Source organism: Diabrotica virgifera, chromosome 5 (genome assembly GCF_917563875.1).
Source record: "Diabrotica virgifera virgifera chromosome 5, PGI_DIABVI_V3a".
In the NCBI taxonomy this organism is placed as follows: Eukaryota; Metazoa; Arthropoda; class Insecta; order Coleoptera; family Chrysomelidae; genus Diabrotica; species Diabrotica virgifera.
Genome location: NC_065447.1, coordinates 243,082,767 through 243,110,602, shown reverse-complemented (window position 1 = coordinate 243,110,602; position 27,836 = coordinate 243,082,767). Strand labels below are relative to the sequence as shown.

At 33.9% G+C, this 27,836-nt stretch overlaps 1 protein-coding gene across 2 annotated transcripts in view; it reads left to right on the top strand.

Moving 5' to 3' along the window:
* LOC114325112 (high affinity copper uptake protein 1) overlaps positions 1-24,498 on the top strand; it is a 193,902-nt gene extending 169,404 nt beyond the window's left edge. The window contains exons 6-7 of one of the 2 annotated variants that reach the window (XM_050650964.1): positions 15,243-15,272; positions 24,053-24,498. In XM_050650964.1, the coding sequence (XP_050506921.1) occupies positions 15,243-15,272; positions 24,053-24,254 (232 nt within the window). In that variant the 3' untranslated portion in view covers positions 24,255-24,498. The remainder of the gene's footprint in view (positions 1-15,242; positions 15,273-24,052) is intronic. The other variant, XM_028273052.2, reaches the window with a different exon arrangement.
* The last annotated feature ends 3,338 nt before the right edge of the window (positions 24,499-27,836 follow it).

The following is a 27,836-nucleotide window of genomic DNA, read 5'->3' as shown; positions in this document are numbered from 1 at the left end:
ATACAGTGCTAGTCAAAAGTCCGTACCCCCCCTCGTATCTTTTGAACGGTTATACTTATAATAGTGAAATTTGGAGGGAGGAAATAAACGGATGTAGGCGTCTTAACTAGTCATGACAGGTGACGTAATAGTGACAGATGACGTTGCAGCGCCACCATGACAGATAATTTTAAATGAGACCTTATGGCAAGTGATACCTCGTTTGAAAGGTATTGAAAATACCTATTCAGCCATACTAATTTTTTTGGATATAAATTGATTTTGATTTTGGTGAATAAATGAAATAAATATAAAATTGTAGTTTCGCATTTAATTAATAAAAATTCAAATGTCCGCCTATGTTTTTACGTCAACGTCAACCCTTTTGACAAGTAATCATAGGCGGAGGTTTGAATTTTTATTAATTAAATGCGAAACTACAATTTTCTATTATTTCATTTATTCATCAAACTTAGCTTAAACTCAAACAAAATTAGTATGACTGAATAGGTATTTTCAATACCTTTCAAACGAGGTATCACTTGCCATAAGGTCCCATTTAAAATTATCTGTCATGGTGGCGCTGCAACGTCATCTGTCATTATTACGTCACCTGTCATAACTAGTTAAGACGCCTAAATCCGTTTATTTTCTCCCTCCAAATTTCACTATTATAAGTATAACCGTTCAAAAGATACGAGGGGGGGTACGGACTTTTGACTAGCACTGTATATCGCTTAACGAGCAACGTTCTGTTACGACATTCAGCATTTATAGGCATACTACACCTGCCTATAATACTGTAACAGTTAACAACATTTTAAACCAAAAACTCCATAAGAAAGCCTTAAAATTAGTGTATCCACCACCACAGAAAGAACCCAGTACCGCTCTCTCACATATACTGGCAAAATAACAACAAAAATAGCCAGATACATAAAAAAGAAAGGAATAACACCAGCTTTCAGAACTAACAACAACTTAAGCAAACATATTAAAAACAATAAAAGCCGAAAGAGAAAGCAACTACAGAGTGGTGTGTACAAACTAACTTGTGGTGATTGTCCGAAAACTTACATCGGTCAAACTGGCAGAACTTTTGACAAACGGATAGCAGAACACAAAAGGGCTTTCAACAATAGAAAAACAGACACTTCTACATACGCACTTCACCTTCTAGATCATAATCATTCTTTCAATGAAAAGTTTCAAATTCTACATATTCAAAATAAAGGCCTTGAGCTATCACTTTTAGAATCAATGGAAATTAATAAATTGAAAAATACAGATATAATTCTGAATGACCAACTCGAGACAAACAGCTCCCCACTCCTCAACCTCTTCAGTTAAAGACTTAAAAAGGCAAACACATTGTAAAATATATCACTTGAGAAAGGCACTTTGCCGAAACAGCTGTAGTAATAACATAGTTGTAATAAATTTTGTGGAAGTATAGAAAACAAACGTTTTTCAGTGTTTTATTGTGAGATCTGAAAATTTATTTATAATTTACATTTTTAGGTATATTTTGAAAAAGAAGCCACATCTCGATAAAAGGTGACTTGTCAAAAAAAGACTAAGAGGCAAAAAAGTTTTAAAAATACTGTGTTTAACTAGTAGTACCACAATAATAATTTAATTGGAACGTACACAAACATTTGGGGGGTTTAAAGGAACAAAATCCCCATAAAATTTTTATGTAAATATATTAAAAGAGAAGCCGTATCTCGATAAAAACTGGCTTATCGAAAAAATACTAAGAGGCAAAAAAGTTTTAAAAACGTCGTGTTTAACTAATGGTATTACAATAATGAATTAATTGGAACGTACACAAAAGTTTGGGGGGGTTTAAGGGAATAAAACCCCCATAAAATTTTTATGGGGTAGACAAACTTAACTATAATTTTGTTTTAAGATTTTCCTGCCATCAGAATGATACAGGTCCATTTTCAATAAAAAATCTCTAATAGTTTTCGATATATTGAAAAATATCGATTTTCATTTTGTAACTTCAAAGGGCTGTAACTTTTTTTATGAGCATATTTGTAGTAAGGTAAGTTAGGTTCAATCGAATTATTTTTGACCCGAGAATGTGTGGTATAATTTATGACCAATCTTTTCGGGACACCCTGTATACATTATACATGTATCAATAATGTTTGAAGTATATATATATTAAACCAAAAAGTATACAAAACCGTTGATAATGGGATTTTAGTTTCAATTCTTGGATATTATATACCTACACACCCTTTAACATCAGTTAGACGTCATAATGATTTTATCATATTATCAATATAATTGTTCTCTTCAAAAATATGTTAATACCGTACGCCATTCAAATGACCCTAAAGTACTACACCTTTAAAATGGTAGCGTCATTTTCATCAGCCTAAAAGATATACATTTGCAGGGACTGCATTAAAATGTACGGCATCATTTTTCCTAATTTATTTATCTTAATACTATTTAAAACAAAGGATAAATGTAGAAAATTGCTATATTTTATTAATCTATGAATATTTAAACTTTTGCAATAATTTAAAAAGTTTCTGTTTTTGTATTTCCCTATAATTTTTTTTAGAACAGTTTCTTTTAAACGGCAGTACTATATAACAATTTTATTTTACAATATCGTGTTAAAAAAAGTTGCCGTACAGAGTCAAATGATTTTTTTCTTTATAAATCTTTATAAAGAAAATCAGAGCTTTATAAATCAAGTATACCATGAAATTAACATAATTATTATAATTCATTCAAATGAACAATACTTTTTTGACGGCATTATTTTTAATAGTACTTTTGAGTGCTAGATAATGTTTTGGAACCGAAGCCGTACTTTTTCAAATGACCCCCCGGACCACGGAAAGAGAGGGAATTGCAACCCTCGATTTTTCCCCTTGTCGCATGATTTTTGTACGGCGTTGCGGAATAATGGATTAGAAGTTGTATTGAAACAGTATGAAATTGATGCCGTACAGAATGAAATGACCAAATTTACCCTGGAAATTGTCAGAAAATCAAAAAAATTTACCAACTTTGTGGCTCACCATTTTCTTATGGCACTGGGCGCTTTCTTAATATTTTTCATGGATCTATCGATGGTAAAAATGCCGTACAAAAATATATTACCAAAATGTACCCACTCTACCTGCACTTTTGAATTCTCATCAGCACTCAGTTGGACAGCTAACAAGTGACGGCACAGTGCTGAATCTTATTATTTTATGCTCTTATATCCTCCTATATACGCCACCTGGTGGTTCATATGACCCATCCATTTTTGATATGGGCCTGTAGTCTATTATGCGGTGACGAGACAGTGTATTTTTGTGAAGACCTCTGTTAAAATGCATATTCAAGTGCTTTAAGAAGGTATAGAGAAAGTGGAGGATATACAAGAAGACCAGTTCCAGGACTTCTCAGGTGCACGAACCTCGTAGAGGAACGTTATTTACATCTGCAGACTTAACGTACACATCATGTTACAGCTAGACAAATGCGAAATGATCTTTCCACAGCCCGTGGCCGGTAATGTTCGGTTCGTAAAATGCCAATTCGGTTAGAAACAGATTAAAGGAAATTGGAATCAGAGCCAGAATGCCTGCTACTGCTCCAGTGGTAAGGCGGGTTGACATTACCAGTGAATAACGTACGTGGCTCACGCTTACATAGCTGGCCGGTGCTACACGACTAATGTAAACGGATTTTCGTGCAGCACGATTGTCTCACGAATGGTCTACGCCACGCCACGATAGATATTAAACATGTTAAATATTTCACGCTCTAAGGACAGTCGTAGAGAGTTTGTATTTGATTAAGCACGTGCTTTTACTCTCAAAAATGAGCATATGAATGAACGGGAGACCATTATATGTTAGATTTGTAGAATTGTATGAAAGCGATCCTGTTCTCTGGCAATGATTCTGACGGTATAAACGGTATAAAAATAATGACGCAGGAAACGCAGCAGCAGAAAGAATTGTTGCTCAGCTTGAAATTGAAAATTTTACAGCAAAACATGTACCTACTAGAGAAATAATAGCTATTATTCGCAGGTTGTACCTAATAGTAGCCTCTAATACAAATGATGATGCCATGTCCACTACTAACACCTAAAACTCTCGTGTCCAGTGTAAACACAATAACGTTTCTCGATAAAACTTATTGCGCAAAAGCATATGTTGCAATGCCGTTGCATTGTATTTGATAAAATTCATGGGAGAGGGATGGATTGGACATATCAAAAGAATGATTCTATTATGCCATATACGTTATCAGCGATGGGTCGTGCGTCTCTGTACGTTAAACCGTTTAGTCGTTGTATATCTAATGTTTCTTTGACAATGCATCCATGTCTGAAGTGACAAATAACATTTTGGCAGATAATAAAGAACTGTGAACGCCGATTTCACAAACACAGAAGAAGTTGAAGTGACAAACGAAAAGAAGAATAATTGGTGTGACTTTCTGACTTCTTCTTTAAGTTCCATCTTCTATCGAAGGTTGGAAATCATCATGGCAATGCGGACCCTGTTGACTGCTGCTCTAAAAATCTCTGCACTACTGCATTCGAACCATTCCCGTAAGTTCTTAAGCCAGGATGTTCTTCGTCTTCCCACATTTCGCTTTCCTCGGATTTTGCCTTGCATAATAAGCTGTAATAATGAGTATTTTTGCCCTCTCATCACATGTCCTAAGTACTCAAGTTTTCGTCTTTTGATAGTTAGTATTATTTCCGGTTGATTTCCTATCCTTCTAGTTACTTCCACGTTCGACATTCTTTGAATCCATGATATTCGTAGGATTCTTCTGTAACACCAAAATTCAAAGGCGGCCAACTTATTCAAATGGACTTGTTTCAACGTCCACGCTTCCAAGCCATAAAGAAGAGTAGAGAACACGTAACATCGAAGCATCCTTAGGCGTAGTTCTAACCTTATATCCCGACAACAAAGAAACTTTTTAAGTTTAATGAATGATGCACGTGCTATTTAAATACGTGTCTTAATTTCTTTGGTTTGGTCTAAATTTGATGTTATCCATGTTCCTAAGTATTTGTAATTATCCACACTCTCAATCACAGTATCTTCAATAGTTAATTGGACGTTTACGTGGGCTGATTTAGTTATGATCATGCATTTAGTTTTCTTTAAATTCATCTTCAGTCCGTACTCATGACAGCGTTCATTAAGGCGTTGCATTACGTTCTGTAAATCATTGATGTTATCTGTTATTATTACTGTATCGTCTGCAAAACGTAAGTTGTTCAAAACTTCTCCATTGATAGATATACCTTCTATTGAATTTGAGAGCGCTTCTTGAAATACCGCTTCACTGTAGACATTGAAAAGTAGTGGAGACAGCACGCAACCCTGACGGACTACTCTCTGTATTTTGATATCTTGGGTGTCCTGGTTGTCAACTTTTACCTTGGCAGTTTGATTCCAATATATATTAGATATAATTTTCATGTCACGACTGTCAATATTTTTGCTTTTTAATATATCTACAAGCTTTTTATGTTGAACTTTATCAAATGTCTTTTCAAAGTCTACAAAACATAAGTACATATCCTGATTCATGTCCATGCATCTCTGGGTCAGCACATTCAAGCCGAACAAAGCATCTCGTGTGCTCATACCATTTCTAAAGCCAAATTGTGTGTCACTGATTTCATATTCGAGAGTTTTAACAATTCTACTGTGTATTATTTTCAAAAATGTTTTAAGTGTGTGACTCATTAAAGATATTGTTCTGTGATCCGAGCAGGTTATTGCACTTGACTTTTTGGGAATTGCTACAAAGGTCGATTGCAGCCATTTTTTGGGGATTGTGGCAGTCTGATATATTAGATTAAAGAGTTCAGCCATTACATCAATACCATCTTCATCAATAAGTTTTAATAATTCGATGGGCACATCATCTGGTCCAGTAACTTTACCCTCTTTCGTGTTTTTAATGGCATAGATGACTTCGTCTCTTAATATTGGTGGTCCGGTATCCTCTGTGATTTCTAATGACAGTTCTCCTCTTTCATCATTAAAGAGTTGTTGGATGTAATTGGTCCATTGACACAATCTCTCCTTCACGTCAGTAATAATATCCCCTTTATCATTTTTAAGAGTATTCGTTCTTGTGCTTTTTCTAGAACCTGTCATTTCTTTGATTTTTTTGTGTAAATTAAAGCTGTCATACTTTTTATCCAGGTCTTCTATTTCTTTGCATCTGTCGGAGAGCCACCTCTCTTTTGCCTCTCGAATTTTATTTCTGATGTTTCTCTGAATTTCTTTGTATTTATTCGGGTCTTTTGTTTCATGTTTTCTTCGTTCTTCCATAAGTTCAAGAATTTCTACTGTCATCCAAGATTTTGTTTTTTCTCCAAGTGGCTTGAGGGTTTCTTTTCCAACTGATACTAAGGCATGTTGAATTTTTCCCCATTTTTGGTCAACAGTCAGAGTTTCAGCACTATCTTCTTTGACTTTCCTTAAGTTCTCGTTTATTTTAAATTTCGTTTCCGCATAGGCCTTGTCTTGTTTGAGCCGCCTTGTATCCATGATTTTATTGGAGCTAGGGCTCTTTACCTTCTTTAGTTTCACTCTCATAGACAAAACAGCCGGGTTGTGATCGGAGGATATGTCCGCTCCTAGATAAGTTTTAAATGATATTATAGAATTTCTATATCTTCTGTTGACGATAATATAATCTATTTGATTTCTGACTATTTTGTTGTTATTGTGAGCTGGTGACTTCCATGTATATAGTCTACGTTTAGGAAGTTTGAACAAGGTATTTGCAATTATGAGTTCCTCATTGATACAGAAATCAACAAGCCTATCGCCACGTTCATTTCTTTCCCCGAGTCCATATCGCCCCACACAATTCTCCACTTCTCCTTGACCGACTTTAGCGTTCAAATCGCCCATTATAATATTTATGTCATGTCTTTTAGTTAGCTTTAAGACATTGCCAATTTGTTCGTAGAAGGCCTCTATGGTGTCTTCATCCTTGTCTGCAGTGGGTGCATATACTTGGATTATATTTATTTTACGATTTAAATGAGAGTTTCTGACTACACCCTGTATATTATAATTTGCGATAGACGGAAAGAAGAAGAACTATAATACGTCATTCGCAAAATTAAATTCCGACAAAAAGCGCTCAAAATTTCAAAGATGGACGATAACTCTAGGAAAACAATTCATTTTGTCATTTGACCTCACAGTTCTAAAACGTTAAATTAAAGTCATTTACACGAGTGTTTTGCCAAAGTAACCACTAAGTTTTGCCACTAAGACATCTTATAAGTTAAAGACGAGTCAAAGTTATGTTTCATCTGTATGCATTCATTAAAATTTGATGCTAATTACTGATATGTTTTTACCTTTTTTTCATAAAAAAATCTGGCCCCCCGATAATCACACAGCGTTTTAAAAATTACTAATCTATCTTAGAATTTCTAATTTTGTTTTTAATTTAATTAATAGGTACACTACAATCTATTTTACACCAACAGATAACAATTTTTAATTAAATAAAAACTGGAAACTAAGTAGGTGAATTTATTTTATAATAATTGTGTTCTGGAAATTACGAGGTGGTCGGAATATTTTGCATAACAATGTACATTCTATGTACAGAATATATATTACATTTTATTTATTTATTTAATTTTGCAGTCGCTTAAACATTCAAAAATACTACGTTTAATACAAACGTTAAATTAACAAAATGTGTGATTTGGCATTGGTTAGTTTAGGTCATTATGTAGAGTATAATAGGAATGAATACTGAGGAACACTGCAATAGTTTTTTTAAGTCGAAATCATTGTTAATTACAACATAAACTGACCGCAAATATGTACACAAATTAATGGCAAAGTCATTGTTTTCCTAGAGTTGATGCTTTTCAAATTCGCCACCAGGCGTCGCCCACTTTGCGGTTCCTCGCCAATAGTCTCTTTTTGGCACGACGCCATGTCTATTTTCTGATTACACCCTGTATATCACACGTGTTATACGTCAGCTGTCAATTGACAAATGGTTCCAGTCTTAAGCTAAGTTCATGCTTTGAATAATCTCGGCCGGTAATGCAGATCCAACGCTTACCGACATTGGCGCCAGTGACGTCTGAGTTGGACTTTAACCGTCTGTCTGCTGTCTCAACCCAACCGGTCCATACTCTGCTTACAAGTTACAAACGTACATAGCGCTTGTTTTTTAGTGTGAACCACGTTCGTTGTTCACTAATAATGTCAACCCGCCTTTAACTAGGGCATATCGTACGGCACGTTTAAGTTTTGCACCAGGAAATGTCGATTGGGGTATTAACCCTCTGCCTTCTGATTCCAAATTCACTTAATCTGTTTCTGACCGAATTGGCACTTATTCGAACATTACGGACTGTGGAAAGATCATTTTGCAGTTGTCTAGTTGTAACATGGTGTGTACGCAAATTGCAAAGTTTGTAGGTGTAAATAACGTTCATCTACAGGGTTCACGCACTTGATACGTCCTGGAACTGGCCTTCGTGTGTATCCTCCACTTTCTCTATACCTTCTTAAAACTCTTGAAATGCTGGATTGGTGGATTCCATAACCTCAGCAAGATATTGCTGCGATCGTATATCTCCATTTAAACCTACAATTTGGGCTGCTTGTTCGGACTTTATTATTCTTATTCTTATTATTATTAGGTACTCATTTTTTCTAAGAACGCACCTCCTCATTGAAAACTCAAGCAGACATAGTACACAGATCAAATTTTTGAACACAAATGTCCAAAATAAATATTCTCCTTTAACAACGTTTTGTTTACTTTTTTTGTCTTTTCGGCAAACACACGCTTTAATTTGAAATGTTTGTAGACACCTAATAGACCAAGAGGCAGCGCTAAAAAATCTCTTTGAATTTACTAAAGCTAGATTTTTCACAGTTGATTACTGTGAGTGTGTACAGAAACATACTGCGGTCGGTCAAGCGAAACGTAGAACAGGGGTTACTGAGAGGGTATCAAAGTTGCTTTCCTACGATGGTAATTATTTCCATTTACTAAGGCTGAAAATCAGTACACACATTCTAAATTTAAATATAAATAAAAGTTATTATAGTCGGTCAGCTGTATGACGAGACAGAGCCGGTCGGTCGGCCCCAATAGTCGATTGAGGAAATAAAGCATTTTGGCTCGCAATTTTTTCGTCCAGCATGGATTTACTTGAAATTTGCATAGAAGGTAGGGAATAGTCCAAGGATCATTTTATATATCATGCCGCTATCATATGCTAAAACCTTGGGGTTGGTTGCCACCGCATCTCGGGGGTGGAAATTTTTGTGGTGGAAAAAGTGATTTTAAGAAAAAAATGTTTTTTCTACGAGCGTGCAATAATGTCTACTTTCGCGCACGCATTTTAGTTTAGAAAGTTTCACTTTTCCGCACGCGTGTTACTTTTCCGCACGCGTGTTACTTTTCCGCGCGCGGTTTTTACTTTTCCGCACGCGGTTTTTACTTTTCCGCACGCGTGTTAATTTAGATATGTTAATATGGCCTTAAAGTAATTATAATACATGCAATAAACTAATATTTAGATATTATTTACTAATTTATTTCAAATATATCTTATTGTGTTCCTGTTTTAATGAAATTAACGCAACAATTCAATGAAATAAAATTATTTTGACATAATATTCGAAAGTCAAATCGGTGGACAATAACAGTCGTTTTGAATCATCGTCATGGAAACCAAGATCGTCGTCATGCTAACTAATTATATTCAAAGTTTGGTTTTGACAACCTTGTCAAAGAATTAATTTGTGTATGTATTTTCATATTAATTAAATTAATTGATTAAGATTTGGTAATTTTTTAAAGACTCTTAGAAAAAATATTGTTCCTAACTCTTGCAGAAAGTCTCTTTTCCGCACTCGACTGCTTGCCGAACTCCCGCTTCGCGTCGTTCGGCAAACTGCAGTCGCGTGCGGAAAAGAATGACTTTCTGCACTTGTTAGGAAAATAACTATTTTACATTTTCTTCGTAAAACTAATATTTTTCGAGTTATTCGCGCTTGAAAATAACAGTTTTTCGACGAAAAAATCGACTTTTTTAGAGGGTTTTTTGAGAATACCTCCAAAAATATGATATCGAAATTGTATCTTAGTAACACAAACCAAATGCTTTTCCTATAATATCTTTAAGACCAATACAAACCGAGATACGGCATGTTAAAGGTTAGCTTTTTTCGTCAAATGCACAATTTGAAATATTCAAAGTCAAATAATGGGAACAATTTGCATCTTTCGAGGAAAACTTAAATAATCTTTTTTCAAGAATACAATTAGACCTTTCAAAAAAAAATAATAAAAAGTTTCTAGAATGAAAATTAAGCGACTTATAATCAAAAAAATGTCGGTACCTGCTTTTCTCTACGAAAATTACGGTGAACAGTTAGCCAGATATAGCTGTTTAAAACCTCTATTTACCAGCAAACACCCCCTTATTCGAGCCCTTTAAACCCGCCCCAATTAAAATCTAAGGCATCTTATGGAATTTAATTTACACAGTCTTATAGCTCTTTAAAAATCCTACAAAATCCTTTTTGAGGGGTCTCATTACTGAGAGGGTATCAAAGTTGCTTTCCTACGAAGGTAAAAAAATCCATTTACTGAGGCTGAAAATCAGTACACAGTGAGATATAATATTTTTCCAAAATTAAGCATTTTAAATAGGTCAAACTCCTCGAGTGTATTGATAATATAAATATAAAAGGAACTACAGAAAGGTGAAGACCAATTTTGAATTAGGAAGGTAGTTAGGGGGTTGTTTTCACTTATTTTTTCGTAGAGAAAAGCAGGTACCGACATTTTTTTTATTAAAGTCGCTTAATTTTCATGCTAGAAACTTTTTATTATTTTTTTTTTGAAAGGTCTAATTGTATACTTGAAAAAAGATTATTTAAGTTTTCCTCGAAAAATGCAAATTTTCCCATTATTTGGCTTTGAATATTTCAAATTGTGCATTTGATGAAAAAAGCTAATCTTTAACATGCCGTATCTTGGTTTGTATTGGTCTTAAAGATATTATTGGAAAAGAATTTGGTTTGTGGTACTAAAAGATACAATTTTGATATCTACAGTTTTTTTGATTAAATGCATATTTTTCGAGGTATTCTCAAAAAACCCTCTAAGAAAGTCGATTTTTTCGTCGAAAAACTGTTATTTTCAAGCACGAATAACTCGAAAAATATTAGTTTTACGAAGAAAATGTAAAAAACATTTTTTTCTTAGAATAACTTTTTCCATCGAATTGCATGGTTAAAATGTAATAAAAAAATCCCACCTCCGAGATGGGGTGGCAACCACCCCCAAGGTTTTAGCGTATGATAGCGGCATGATATAGAAAATGATCCTTGGACTATTACCTTCTGTAAAAATTTCAAGTAAATCCATGCTGGATGAAAAAATTGCGAGCCAAAATGCTTCATTTTCTCAATCGACTATTGGGGCCGACCGACCAGCGCTGTCCCGTCGTACAGCTGACCGACTATAATAACTTTTATTTATATTTAATTTAGGATGTGTGTACCGATTTTCAACCTTAGTAAATAGAAATAATTACCTTCGTAGGAAAGCAACTTTGATACCCTCTCAGTAACCCCTGTTCTACGTTTCGCTTGACCGACCGCAGTATATGTTTCTCTACACAATCACAGTAATCAACTGTGAAAAATCTAGCTTTAGTAAATTCAAATAGATTTTTCAGCGCTGCCTCTCCGTCTATAAAGAAGACGATAGACGAGTATTATAACATTCTGCTAAAAATTAAAAATTTTTTTTGAATTTTTTTTCTGTTTTAAAAATCATGCGATACTTTTTGTGACTAGTGCATTATTTTTACTTTTTACTTTTATTGCTACATTGTTCTTAAGAATAGAAAGCTTTTTGGGTCGTTTTTGTGCATTTTAATCTTAATTCCACTCTGAATTCGACAATTTTAATAGAATTAAGCCACATTAATCGATTTTCAAATTGAATTAAAATTTTAAATACGTTTTGCCACCTGGATCGTATTGATTTGGCGAAAAAACTGATTAAACGCTTGTATTACATCTTAGAAAATCATCAAAATGACAAATATTTGCATGTTCATAACTAATAATTTAGGCCCGGATCCCGCGTACCAAAAAAAAGTTTATTAATAACAAGCTGAAAATTTGTTAATAGCTTAACGGTGTCTAGTGGGACAAACTTTGATGCATGAGAACACTGAAACAGGGGAAGTTTTAATTGAAGCGCTTATTGTATAAAGGGTATAAGTCCACAATAATTAGTTTTGAGAAAAACGAAAAAAACTATTTAGTTTAGAAACTTGATGACCTGACTAGTAGAGTGACATGTGATACAACAAACTTGGCTTTGAAAACGATTAAGGCCAAAAAGTCGTTTTTAAATTCTGGGACTTGATTCCTTTATACAATCAATGAATAAAAGACAAAAACGGCTGCTTTTCTACAGTTATATTATTAATTTATTTATAAAAAAAAGGTTTATTATTACAAACAAGACCTAAATACATCGTAAGACTAACTAACGTAAGCTAACCGAAGTAAAAAAATAAACGACTCTGTAAACAAAATGCCACAAACGATGGTGGCACCACAAGAATTATTGTATAAAGGTAATCAGTCCCGGACTAGTTCCCTTTATACGCTCAACAAATATTTTATCGTGCGATATTTCGCGTATGATGAGAGATACAAATTTCCTTTATAGACTCATCGATCCGTCGACGTTGGTTTAACAAAATGTATATCTCACTTTTATTTCGTACAGAAGTGGACTTATTCCCTTTATACAATAAGCGATTCAATTTTTGTACGTGATTTTAGTTGTAGAACGTGTCATCCTGACAAGTTTATGATTGTGAAAACTAGCAGGTTGTTTTTAAGTTTATTCAATATAGTCGGTTCGCTATAAACTCAGACACAACTTTCTAGTGATTTTAGTAGGTAATTTTTTTGTTTTTGGTCAATTTTGCCAAAATTGGCAAAATTACTAACTATTTAGTAATTATTTTTTTGCCAATTTTACCAAATTGGCAAAAATACTTACTAAAATCACTAGCCAATTGTGTTTGAGTTTAGCGAACCGACTATAGCAAACTTTATTTAATATGAAAAAATATGTTTGCCTGACAAATATGTTGGGCATTTTAATAAGTCCGACACGTAGAACAGGTTAAGTAAATGACAGGAATTATAATATGTAATAATAGTGTCCCGTTTTATACCGCTAATGCGGCTTTGGGATTATAGCAGGGTAGTCTGTTATATCTAGGGCCTACGGTATACAAGGTAGGTAACAGGGCCAGTGCTACGCTTCAACCGCGTATTATTACCCCCGGTTTTACCCAAGGTATTCATTTTTATTCAGGCTGAGTCGACAAGAGGCCTATAGACATTTTAAAAATGTCTAGATGTTCTCGCCGGCGCTGGGTTTCGAACCCCGTCCCACCTGCGTGGAAGTCAGACATACTACCGCCTGAGCTATCCGGTCCACTGTGACAGGAATTATGTTGGTGGTAAATAGCAGTCTGATTTTTGCATGAGAATTTAATGAAAGGTTTAAAATCGAATAATAAAAATGGGTAAGGTGGAGTGGGGTAAGTTCGGACCGGTTTTCGTTAAGTTTGACTTTAATAATATTTTTTTAAATTATATTTCAAATATTTAACATTTTCTTGGTATCAACGTGAAGTAACATTAATACGCTATAATTCGCAATGCCAAAAACACCAATTTACATTGGAAATTAGAACTTTTATAAAAAATTAGAAAAAACAGTAACTATTCCGAACTTGCCCCATAAATAGGGCAAGTTCGTAAACAGCTATTTAAAACTCAATAAAATTTATCTTCATATGTTATGGGACAAAATCGGAATTACTAATCCGTCATTTATGAAATGCTTTTTGCCAGATTAAAATAAGTTGCTTAGTTTAAAAGTTATACATTTAAATATAAAGAATGGTTTTTTGCATGGCATTTATGCGCCTCTGTCCGAATTTCTATCAATGCTCCTTTAATTGTTTCTGCTGATTACGCTCTTCGGTTCGTCTTTCTAATATAATATCTAACCATTTTGGATCTAAAAAAGGTTATAAATAAAGAATTTGAGCAAGAAACCATAAAAAGTACAAAAAAATCTTTAAAATTGACTGGAAAAAGCACAAGTCTGGTCTTACCCCGCTACATGCTCCGAACTTGCCTTGTGCACTAATATTTGCGGTGCAAGCGCAGAGTAGTGATTTTTGCAGTAAATTTCAAATAATCGAAAGGATGTATTTCTTTAACGTAAACTTTAAGAAATGTTCTTAATACTTACCAAAAATAAATCCACAAGACACAAAATTTACTGTAAAATACCGGCACTTTCTTCAACAGCTCTAGGTTAGATATCTACTACTCATGTACTCAGATTTTATAAATGGCAAAGTAGTGGCAGAATTACTTCTGAGTGGGAGACATCTATGTCAATCAGTTCATACTAATCTAGTACAGATTTCTACTTATTAATTTGTACAATTAAATGTATCTTATGATAGATTTAGAGCTAATACGAATTTGCCCCGTTTACGAACTTACCCCACTCCACCTTAAATATCGAATGAGAACAAATGCTGAGGTCAAGCAGATCTATAGGGCGAGCGACATAGTCCAAGAAATTAAATCTCGGTGTCTAATATAGGCCATGTACATAGACTCCCTAATAACCGCCTTGCCAAACTGATCTGGGAGGAAGCCCCCACAGGAAGAAGGTGCTTAGGACGCCCACAAATGCGATGGAGAGACAATATATGGTCAGATCTAAGAACAATGGGGCTACCCACTGACCCAACTATCATGGACGACCGTTCGAGATGGAAGCGAGTTGTGCAGTCAACCAAGACCCACCCCGGGTTGTAGTGCTGCCAGAAGAAGAAGAAGAAGAACAAGGTAACAAATCAATTGGAAGTTCTGTCCGACAAAATACATGAGACGTTTTCTTAGTCTGACGTTCGAAACCTGTAATCTGTTCCACAATTAAAACTTTCTCCGTTCCAGTGTTCCCGTACATTAAAGTTTGTCCGACTAGATACCGTTAAGCTATTAACAAATTTTCAGCTTGCTATTAATAAACTTTTTTTGGTACGCGGGATCCAGGCCTAATTCACATACTTGTACTCTCGTACACTGCAATAATTCATTTTCATTTTTGTTTCATCGCAACAGAATGATTGGTGGGGTTATACATAAGAAACCGTAAGTTGTTAATGTATCCTATGTTTACTAATATTTTAAAACTCAAAGTAAATAAAGAATATATGTGTCAGCAGACTTGAATCTGGGTGATTTTTGATACACTATTAACTAACGATTCCAAGTCGCAGATCTACTAAGGATTTTAACTGCATACTGCTATCACCATCCTCCATGCCAGTAGTAATCTCTTGCTTCCTCTGTAAGGGTAAAAACATGCCGAAGATACATGGATGAGCGCGGTGTAGGTCGCGGTCGCGGTCGCTACATGGATATCAAAGCAAACCTTCATTTTCTTATGAGATCGCACATACCAAGGATGTATCACCCGTTCACCCTCGCGACCTTGCATCGCGGTTTACAGCGATGTCGATGCCAAAACAGGATACGGAAAGTATCTTCGGTATGTTCTGCCCGTCATCGATGTAAACCTCGACCGCGATCGCGACCTACACCACGCTCATCCATGTATCGTCGGCATGTTTTTACCCTAAGTCTCATTAATGGCTTAGCGATATCTGCAAGCTTTTTAATGAACCTCCGATAGTAAATACTTAATCCAGGAAGACTTGTCAATCAGTTCTTGCCATTCCTTAATGGAATCTACTGTTCCCTTATTCACGGCCACTCCTTCTTTGCTGACTATATGACGTAGATATTGTACAGCTGTGTCGATGAAAAACGTCTTCTAAATTCTTCAGATGGTCTTAAAAGTCTCCCCCAAGACGATTCCATGTTATCTAAATACACCAGGAACGTTTTCTAAGGCCACTTAGAATTTTTTTTTTGGCCACTCTCAACAATTTTTCCAAAAGCCTCTCAAATGTCACAGAGGCATCACAGAGTCCAAATGGCACAACATTGAATTGCCAAAATCCAGATCCTGTGGTGAAATCTGTCTTCTCCATCTCCACTGGGTCCATTTCTACTTGTCAATATCCAGACTTCAAATCTAAAGTAGAAAACAATTTACTTCCAGCCAATGTATCCAACTATTACGGACGTCATAGGTTCCTATTCCTGTCTCTTTCTTGATGGCCACTGGGTAGTCATTGAGATTAATGAGTCTGACCGAAATTTCTTTAGCAGAAGTAACCAATTCCTTTCCAATTATGATTCCTCGGCCAATCTCCTCGTCATGTTTCCAAGGCTCCATCATAAAAGGTGTTTCTTTTTCCACAATTTCCTGCAGCCACACTGCTATAATTGTTTCACTTTATAAAGGCTTAACTGTATCTTCTGTAATGGCTGCTTGCATAGTGCTGTCATCATGTGGGTGAAGAAATACCTCCTCGTTAGCAACTTTTATTACCCTAGTGTTAAAATTCAATTGAAATCCATCCAATTTTTTCCGTCCATTCCTAGTTCTTTATCCTCTAGTTCACGACGTAATGGACCAACGTCGGAAAAAAATTATTTTAAGACAACTGGTTCTTTAATATATATATATATATATATATATATATATATATATATATATATATATATATATATATATTATTCCCCATGCTTCCTCGAACACCGTACCGGCCATCTGGCTGCTGATACAGGTTGCGTTCATTACTGCGCAGCACACCTGGACCTCGATTTTTGACCCTTCGCTTCGTTATCGATCATTCGCTATCTGTACACTAAACAGATACGAAGCGAATACGTTCGATAACGAAGCGAAGCACAGTGGTCCAAAAACCCGAAAAGATGGCCAAAATATGAAAGCATTTTTTGATTTGCATGAAATTAGGCATCCAAGGGTTTTTGAGGTCGCTAATTACGAATCCGAAGTCTAAATTGCAAAAAACAAAATGGCGGATGTAATATGGCGGGTTTATATATTTTAAATATATGTAATACCGTCGAAATTTGATATCCGGGGGTTTTTGAAGTTGCTGATTACGAATCCGAAATCGAAATTTCAAAAAACAAAATGGCGGATGCAATCAGCCAATTTTTTATTACAACGGTAAATTCGATTATTAATCATATGAAAGTTACAACTAATTTTTACTTTATTTTCCAACAATACTGTACCTGACCCTTTTATCTACGATTTTACCTTACGATACTGAAATAACTAAAGATCTACAGTCATAACAACTACCTGCATGCTGCGATATGATCTGTTTATTCTGCGTTGATAACGATTCATATTGAAACTCATAGCACACAGCGCCTGAACAAAAAATTCTCGCAAAACCAAAGGGGCAGATAGTGGCAGCCAATTTTTTTTTAATCTTAAAGAGAGAAATATAAGCTAAAAGATGATTGTAGTAACATCTTGGAATTCGATGGAATATATAACTATTTGGCTATCTGAAAATTTAATTTTTTCAAAATATATACTTTCTTATTACTTAAATACAACTTAAAATCTCCTAAATGTAACACATATACAAATATTTTTATATTATCGGCTTTTATTAAGAAGGGCTCCACGAATATCCTTCATTTTGCAGAATTGAATTTGCGCACTTCGTTTTCGAGATACGCGCACAAGACTGTGCGTATAAAATATTCATTATTCTTAACTGCGCTTCTGTTCCGTACGAAGGTCAACTTTGAACTGAACTGGAAATTCAGATATAGGAGATATAGCTCTAGGGCTGCCAACACTGAATAGGGAATTTAATTCTCTTTTAGAAAATGTAATAATATTCTCGAAACGTTGAAATTTTTTTTTTACTTTTGGCCAGCTTTTCGGGATTTTGGACCACTGTGCGAAGGGTCAAAATTCGAGGCCCTGTACAGGTAAATATATCGAATTTAAAATTATTGTAAGACGAAAATTTTTTTGTCATTACTTTTTAAACATTATTAGAAATATGAACTATAATTGCCAGACATTTTTGTGGTTTAAAAAGTAATGACAAAAAAATGTTTCGTCCTAAAATAATTTAAATTCAATATACAGGGTGATTGACGAGTGTGATAAATCTCAGTAGATCCGCTATAGTAATAGACAGCAATAAAAGTTGATAACAAAAATTGTAGCCTACTTTCAGCTTTAAATTACGAAATTAGTTAGAATGTTACAGGGTGTTCGATAACATAGTGGCAAACCAAACTTATGTTTTGTTAAATGGAACATCCTATATTTTATTTTATATTCTAAATTCTCTTAACTTTCCCATCACAAAAATATAAAGGTTTGTTATGTTATATAGGGCTTTTACAAAGTTATAACCAATTTTTTATAAAAAACGTAAGTTCAGCTCCCTGTATAAATAAAAATAAGCACAACAGTGGTTTATTGGTGCTATATTTTTTTGTTGATTGTCAAAATTTATAAAAATGGTTGATATTGCTAATTTTCCTTATATCGAATACAGGGTGAGTCAAAACGCAAGTACATTCTTTTCTCAGAAATTTTAAATGGAACACCCTGTATTTTATATCACCATCGAAAAGTATCATTACCGTACTTTAATTTTTATATAATATTCCCTATGCCTAAATTTGTTAGTTTTCGAGATATTTTCATTTTTCAGAGCAAGTTATTAATTAAAGTGTTCTATTTAAAATTACTGAGAAAATAATGTACGTGCGTTTTGACTCATCCTGTATTCGATATAAAGAAAATTAGCAATATCAACCAATTTTATAAATTTTGACAATGAACAAAAAAATATGGCACCTATAAACCATTGCTGTTGTGCTTATTTTTATTTATACAGGGAGCTGAAATTACGATTTTCGTAGAACATTGTAAATACCCTGTATAACATAACAAACCTTTATATTTTTGTGATGCATAAGTTAACAGGATTTCGAATATAAAATAAAATATGGGGTGTTCCATTTAGAAAAACATACCTAAGTTTGGTCTGCCACTATGATATCGAACACCCTGTGACATTCTAACTAATTTTGTAATGTGAAGCTCAAAGTTGGCTACAAGTTTTGTTATTAACTTTTATTGCTATCTATTACTATAGCGGATGTACTAAGCTTTATCACACTAATCAATCACCCTGATTTTGTATTTACCTGTACAGCTGTGCTGCGCAGTAATGAACGCAACCTTTATCAGCAGCCATATGGCTGGTACGGTGTTCGAGGAAGCATAGGGAACAATATATGAAAGAATCAGCTGTCTTAAAATAGTTTCTCAAAAACGTTGCTAGCTCTTAGACCATAAGTCTGATGTTTTTAATTCGGAAATCGTAGCTATTTTCGCACAATTTATTTAAATATTGCACTACTTCTGACACCAATGTATTTGATTGTATGATTTAAGTTTCTAATTTATTAATAAATTTTAACACTTATTTTTTAATTATTTTAATTTATTTATACTTAACACTTTTTATTACGACTTTATGATACAATTTATAAACTCAGACTGACTGGACGATTTAAATATAGCTACTTACCCGTTGTCCTAGGTGAGCGACAAACGCGACAACGCGACACGACGCGACGCGACGCGAAAATATCAAGTAATGGTTGTATTTGTGTGTGGCCTACGTTTTCGGGTTAATCAGTCTACGACAAGACGCGACGAAGTGCGAATTTGTTTTGTTCGCGATTGTTCGCGACGAGACACGACGCAGTGTCAGTGTCAAGTTGCTTTTTTCAATTCAAATTATGCTACTCAATAGTTTATTAAATAAATAAAAACTAATATGTATAGTACCAGTGTTTTTTCATTAACATACTTTAAAGCCAGTAACAGCGTCTTCTCAATAGAAATTGGTTTTTGAAAATTACTTATTGACAGTTGAATATGTACTGGGTTTAACAGCTGCAATAATATAATCGAAAGTGCATGGTAATAAGCCACAATACATTTTAAACCGACGTGGATTATTAATTAATTTCGAAAATAAATGATGAAATTCTCCGAATTTATTTCGCTTTAAATATATGATATTTGTTGTCTTTCTTCTTCGTTTATGGAATTTTTTAAAGCTAAGTATTTAATATGAATTTTCCAGCAAAACTGCCGTATACTTCCCCATACTTAAGATTAGGAATGAATAATTGACATCGTCACGTTTGTCCTGGTTTGAGTGATGAAAAGCGACGCGATGCGACGCTACATAAGCCACACGTCGCGTGAATTACTGGTCGCATCGCATCGCAACGCATCGCATCGCGTCGCGTCGTTTTCCGTCGCTCACCTAGGACAACGGGTTATATTCATATTCAGTCGTTCTGGAACTACTATTGAAACCGGCCCTAGGTCCTCGTAGAGGTTTCTCGACTTCTCTACACCTGCAACTTGATTGTTGGAGGCGTTAGGCCTTCTCTAGGCTGGCCTTTGAGACATCATGCCAATATTCCTAAACAAAAATTATATTCTTTATTTGCTTTAAAAACCTAACACAATGCATGCTTATTGTAAAATAATTGTAGAGTACTTGAAAATCGTTTGAAGTGCGTAAAACTTCATCTAAAGTTACGATATATATGGCGTTTTTCACATATTTTGCGGATTAGATTCTTTTAATATTTTTATGTAAGAAATTTGGCACTTTTCGCATGATTGTAGCTGATTTATATACGTTTAAAATGTTTACAATTCCGCTATTACTTTCGATAATACGTAAAATTATCATAAATTAGGTTATTTTTAATGGAACGCCCTATATATTAATGTACTTTAGATTCTTCATAAAGTTTGAGAGAGATTTTATAGAATCATCGAAAAAAAAAAATCGTAAGAGTAAGTTGAACGATGTGACATAGCTTGACATGATCGTAGCTTGACGTTGTCAATGTAAGGTTTTTATCTGTCACACAACACACCACTCGTTTCTTTTCTCTTCATACATTTAACCCTAATTCTACTGCATGCATCTCTATACAGTGTGTCAATTTGAGAAAGATCAACCCTCTACAATTTGGTTCCTATAGAAAATCTAAATATGTATACGCAAAAACACGTCAAACTCATTTGAGAGGGGGACATTTTGTAGACCAGTTTTCAATTAAATTACATCAACCCTCTAGCAAGGCAGATACATTCTCCAAAATCTTTAATGGAAAGGGGGGTTGAGTGATACTTCATTTTAAAGGTCGTTCAACTTCTTTTTCCAAAAATACTACATACATTATATTTCTTTTCAGCACTTTTGGAAAAATCTTGGACTCAATACTTAAAGAAATGTTTTGAGTTCTGAACTCGATACTTAATATCTTTACGGTTTCACTTGAGTTTTTCCAGTTTTTTTGAAAAGTAAGAAGTCGGTGAAAAGTGGTGAAGTTGGCGGCCGTGTAAGCAGAATCGTGTTGAAACGAAATCGTTGATCGAGTTGAGAAGTTAAATCTCCTTGTGTCAGAAGAGATTCCTGTTTCTGTCTGGAACGAGTAGCCGGTTGGTATCAATTTGCACAAGATATCGAGCAGAGAGAAAACTGAGGAGAGTTTTCGAGCGAGTGCTGTTGTTTGTTTGTGAAGCAGTTTGGACGAGAAGGATCGTTCGCAGCATCCTAGGAGCACGTGTGGGAGAATCGAGGACTACACAATCCACGAGAAGAAGTAAAGACGGGCTAAAAAAGGCTAGTCAGATTATTTGTAAAACGGAGAGAGTTGTTTTATATCACATACCATATTTTTTTATTTTTTATTGAACAGTTCTATAGCATAATTTAGTCATTCATAAATTCAAAGATGAAATAAGTAATCTATTTAAAAGTTGAAAAGTAAATTTTGTTTTTTTTTATATAATAGTAAGAACAGTCTAACGAATTATTTAAATAAAAATTTTTGTAAAAAAAGGATATAGCGCAGAATTAAAGATTAATTTTATTAGATAAGAAATAGTTGCAACAAAATTGAATTTTAGCATACATTTAAATCTTGTATTTATGGTATATTGGATAAATAAATAATATTTATTAAATTTATATGACGTTGAGTATATTTATTTTCCATGTTTTGCCCTGGATGAAGTAAGCAACTAGAGATACTAGAAGCCACAAACCAAAGGTAATATATTAAAATAAATTAGCCCTGAGAATAAATTTTATTGGAAAGTTTTATTTAATTTTGGTTTTATTTTCCACAAGTAGTAATTAAAATAATTAATTAATCAAAATAAGAATATGCTGATCAATCTCATAACAGAGAGAAAATACAGAGCATAACAGTATGTAGTATTTTAAAAAAAGAGGTTGAATGACCTATTCCATTACAAATTTTGGGAGTTATGTCTGCCCCTATAAAAAGTTGATGTAATGCAGTTGAAAACTGGTCTACAACATGTCACATGTCCCCCTCACAAATAAATTTGACGTATTTTTCATACTTTTAGATTTTCTATAGGGACCAAATTATAGAGGGGGCATCTTTTCAAATTGACATATTGTACATTTCCCATTTCTCTGTAATACCGATCCTTTTTACCGATTTTTGCTTTAAGAGGAAACAGTAGCGATCAACAGGTAGCAAAAAAGCGTTCCAAGATTGCGGCTGTAATTTTGAATATTTTTTCGAGATATTTGGCACACATATTCGTAATATAATAAAGAATGGCGGTACAGAGCCCAATTTGAAAAATATATTAAAATGTGGAAATTACTCTGTAATTAAATACAATATTAAAAAAACGAGCCTGTACCGCCATTAAGAAGGACAAAAAAATACACTTTCTTCAAATAAACTTTTTTATCCGATGCCTAGATTTTGTGTCATTTTGGAATTACTAAAATTTTTTATTTCATTAGTAGTTCCAAAATGACACAAAATCTAGGCATCGGATAAAAAAGTTTATTTGAAGAAAGTGTATTTTTTTGTTCTTCTTAATGGCGGTACAGGCTCGTTTTTTTAATATTTTATTTAATTACAGAGTAATTTCCACATATTAATATATTTTTCGAATTGGGCTCTGTACCGCCATTCTTTATTATATTACGAATACGTGTGCCAAATATCTCGAAAAAATATTCAAAATTACAGCCGCAATCTTGGAACGCGTTTTCGCTACCTGTTGATCGCTACTGTTTCACCTTAAGGGGAGGGTATGGTTTAAAATCAACATTTCAAGCACATTTTTGTGATTTTTTTTTGCTATGATACATTTATTTTATTTTTAAATTAAATACGGATATGAAGTACAATTCACAGAATATTTAAAAAAAATTCACGGAAAAATATTGAAAAATAAGGCAACGGTGGAAAATTTTTACAGACAAAAAAAATGGATTTTGGGGTGGACATCAGAACTTGTCACTGGATTATGTGAAACAAAAAATTCAAAAAGATTTTATTAGCTTATGAGCTTCTCGAGGCAACGCTGTCGAGGTTTTTTATTCTTAACGATTTTTGAGTTCTTGGTATCACTCGGAAGTCAAAAACAAACGAAATTCTTTGTAACAACAGGGTGAAAATCAACATATTTATTATTTTTAAACAAGAAATAAGCATAAAAACAAATATCTCTCGAAAGCATTGCCTCCCGAAATGTCTAAAGAAAAGCAGTTTTGAGAAAAACGCGTTTAAGTTTTGACTAGTTCATCTTATTTGTCTGTCAAATCGTATCGGAATATGTTTTTTAGAATCGCGGAGTAATCTATAAAAGAAAAGGCGAACAGTTGTTGAACGTTTCTCACTGCGCTCAAACGTTCTGACGCGAAACCGCGGTAAAGCGAGTCGAAGGTAGCGATTTTTAACATGCTTTATTCCCGGTAGTTTTTCTCCGATCAATCAAACTTTTTCAGAAGTTTATGCACTTTATAGATATTATTCTTTCGTTTTTGTGTATATTTTACCGTGTGTATATTTTAGTTACTCAATTCTCAGGTTACTTATTTACCGTTTGCTAATTTTGTTTTATTTCGCAGGCCTACAATGATGAGCAAGATGCACGCCCTTCAAACGATCCTACACATGGTCCAGATGGTCTTGTCGTACTTCCTGATGTTAATCTTCATGACTTTCAACGTGTGGCTCTGCATGGCAGTAGTGGTTGGCGCAGGAATAGGATATTTTCTCTTCGGATGGAAAAAATCTGTGGTGGTCGACGTAACGGAACATTGTCACTGATACCAACCGAACAAATGCTTAGTATCATTTAGGATTTTAAGATAGATAATATATCTTAGAGTAAGATAAAACCAAAGTGTATCAGCTGCGAAAAGTCTGCTAAAACTGACCAGAAAAACTTCAAACAGTATGTAAAAATAAAGTAAAACATTGATACTTTTGTGCCTTCAAGATATATGAATACTTTAGAAAAAATTATCTAAAATTTAATAAAAAAAATTTAATAAAAAAATGTTTTAACTTCTTGACATTTTTTTCTTCATATACCTTTTTGAAACATCTTGAAACCTTATCCGATTACTCATTTCTCATTTATATGCTATCCTAGTGGCTTTTCATTTCATATGGTTATTCATTCCCACTAAAGTTCTTGTGTTCATCGCCTTCTTCTTATGACGTAGAATGTACCACAAAGTTTAAACTGTGTGGTACATTCTTAGAGTCGAGTACTTTGTTACCTCTAGACGACATTTGTGAACTATCGATACTTTCTTTCATGGCAATTGTAGTTTTAGAAACAGTCGCACGAAAAATTTCTGCAGATGAGTGGTCAAACCATCTTCTCCTCAGTTCTTTCAGCTACGAGCTCTGGCGTCTTCCTAGTGATCTTTTGGCCTGTACTTTACCTTCCAATATGATTTAAAGTAGTCTATATCTTTCCCCTCTTAGCAGATGGCCCAAGTATTATATTTTTCTTTCTTTGATTATTCTTAGTAATTCCTTTTGTTTGTTCATGCGCCGAAGTACCTCATTGTTAGAAACTTTTTGTACCCATGGAATTCTCAGCATCCGTCTGTATACAGGGTGTTAGTAAATAAGTATGAAACATTTTAAGGGCTAATTCTACATGAAAAAATAATGCCGGTTTGGTCTATAAACATATATGTAATCAAATGCTTCGTTTCCGAGATAAGGGGTGTTGAAATTTTTATTTCAAACTGCCAATTTATTTATTGCTCTAAGACCAGTTGAGCTATTAAAATGAAATTTGGTGAGTTTTAGGAGGTAGTTATTGCGCATTTTTTGACATACAATTAAGAATTTTGTATTCGTTATTGGCGCGCATACGGGTGCGCGCGAATTTTTTTAAAGAAAAGAATAGTACGCCACCGAGATATTTCAAAAAAAAATTATTTTTAAATATCACGTTTAATTTTTAATAAAAAACATGTCTTGCCTTTTTTCATATGGTGCACCGTTTTTATGCAGAAAAATAAAACATCTTGGCGCGTATTTTTCATTTCTGAATACATTATCAAGGACTATCCAATATAATAATACTAAACTAGAACAATAACAGAAAATATTACTAATAAGATTTAAACTAGGTGCAAAGCTGCAAGAAATGTTTAAAATGATCTCCTTTACAAGTAACAGAAGAATTTTATATTCATCATTGGCGCGCGTACGGGTAATGGTCTGAATTTTTTTTAGAAAAAAATAGTACGCCACTGAGATATGTCAAACTAAAAATCATTTTTGAATTTCTTCTTCAATTTACGACAAAAAATCTTTCTTACCTTTTTTTCATACAAGGCGCCGTTTTATACAAAAAAACAAAACAAAACGCTTACAAAGTATTTGAGATAGTTTTCATATGCATAGAAACTTAGTTAAAATACTTTGTAAACGTTAAGGTGTTTTATTATTTGCATAAAAACGGCGCCGCATATGAAAAAAGGTCAAGAAAGATTTTTGTCGTAAATTAAACCAGCAATTCAAAAATGATTTTTAATTTGACATAATCTCAGGGGCGTACTATTTTTCTCTTAAAAAAATTCAGACCATTACCCGTATGCGCGCCAATGATGAATATAAAATTCTTCTTTAACCTCTAAAGGAGGTCATTTTTAACATTTGTTGTAGCTCTGCACCTAGTTAAAATCTTATTAGTAATATTTTCTGTTATTGTTCCAGTTTAGTATTATTATATTGGATATTTCTTGATAATGCATTAAAAATGAAAAATACGCGTCAAGATGTTTTATTTTTCTGCATAAAAACGGTACACGATACGAAAAAAAAGCAAGAAAATAATTTTTAATTGTGGCGTACTATATTTTTCTTTAAAATAATTGAGACAAAAATTCTTAGTTGTATGTCAAAAGATGCGAAATAACTATCTTCTAAAACTCACCAAATATCATTTTCATAGCTCAACTGGTCAAGCAATAAGTAAATTGGCAGTTTGAAATAAAAATTTCAACACCTCGTATCTCGGAAACGAAGCAGTTGCTACTTATTTACTAACACCCTGTATATGTATACATCTCAAAGGCATCTATTCTCTTTTCTGTTTCAGAGTCCATTGTCCAACTTTCACAGCCATACAGCAAGACAGAAAACACATAACAACTGATCATTCGGATTCTGAGCTCCAGACTAGGGTTTGATCTTGTAAAAAATGTTTTCATGTTCTTGCGTGTTTTCCTCACTTGTTCGATTCTTGATAGGATTTCCTCTTTTGGGTTACACTGGCTATTGGCATTTGCTCCCAAATATTTTATGGACGTTACTTACTCTATTATTTGGTCTTTCTTGTTTTCTGTGGCTTAGTAGTATCCATTCTATAATCATTTTGGAACTTCTCTGGCCGTATTCGTCCGGATTTATTTATTTGTATACAGCCATTACAAAATTATTCTACAAAATTTTTAAAATAATATTTTGACGTATCATTCGCCTCTTCGTCTTATTTCGTTGTTTAGTCCAGAGCCACTGCGCATCCGCTAGGAAAAATATTCCGATTCGGATTTTTTGCACAGTCTTACTCAAAAAGGACCCCTTTTAACAAATTTGCATGTTGCCAGGTCCAAAAGTGGGTCAAAATTTTTTTAAACGTTTTTTTCCTAAAATTATTTTTCTTTGCATCGAACAAAGCTTTTTTAGTTTTTTGGGATCATTTCAAACAGAAAAGGTCTTTAGTGACTTTTCTCTAAAGTTTATAGTTTTTGACATATAAGCGATTAAAAATTTAAAAATGGCGAAATCGGCCATTTTTAACCCTCAGAAACTATGTGAAAAACTGAAAATTTCGATGTTACCAAGGTAAGAAGATATTCTTTGAACATCGATTGATGAAATCCCGAACAGTTTTTTGCAATACAATATCAAAAACCCCTTTGTTTTTTAATTATTTTTTAATTGGTCTAGGCCTCTCCGATGATGACTCCAATAAGAGTCGAAAATCGTCGATTCAGAGTGCTGGGCTGCGCTCCCTATCCTAAGTGCAAAATAAAATTGTTTTGCCTTCGCATTGCAACTGAATAAAAATGGTATACCTACATTTTTATTTTATATTAGTATTACTCCTTTAGAGTAACTAGGTCCATTTTTCGTTGGAACTTTACCAAACTGCAGACGGGGGTTGTGAATTGCAACGTTTAGAATTCCTTCCTTTTGTCTTTACTGCAGCATCCATTTGGCTTGCAAATTTTAGAAGCCTTGGAGGTGGCACCAGGGAAATGGACCAATAAGTTTTCAATTTAAAAATCTTTTAGTAATGTTTTTTAATATTTTTCAATATTATTAAAGTTGCTATTAGGATTGAAAACTTTACCTTTTAATTTTTTTAAACTTAAA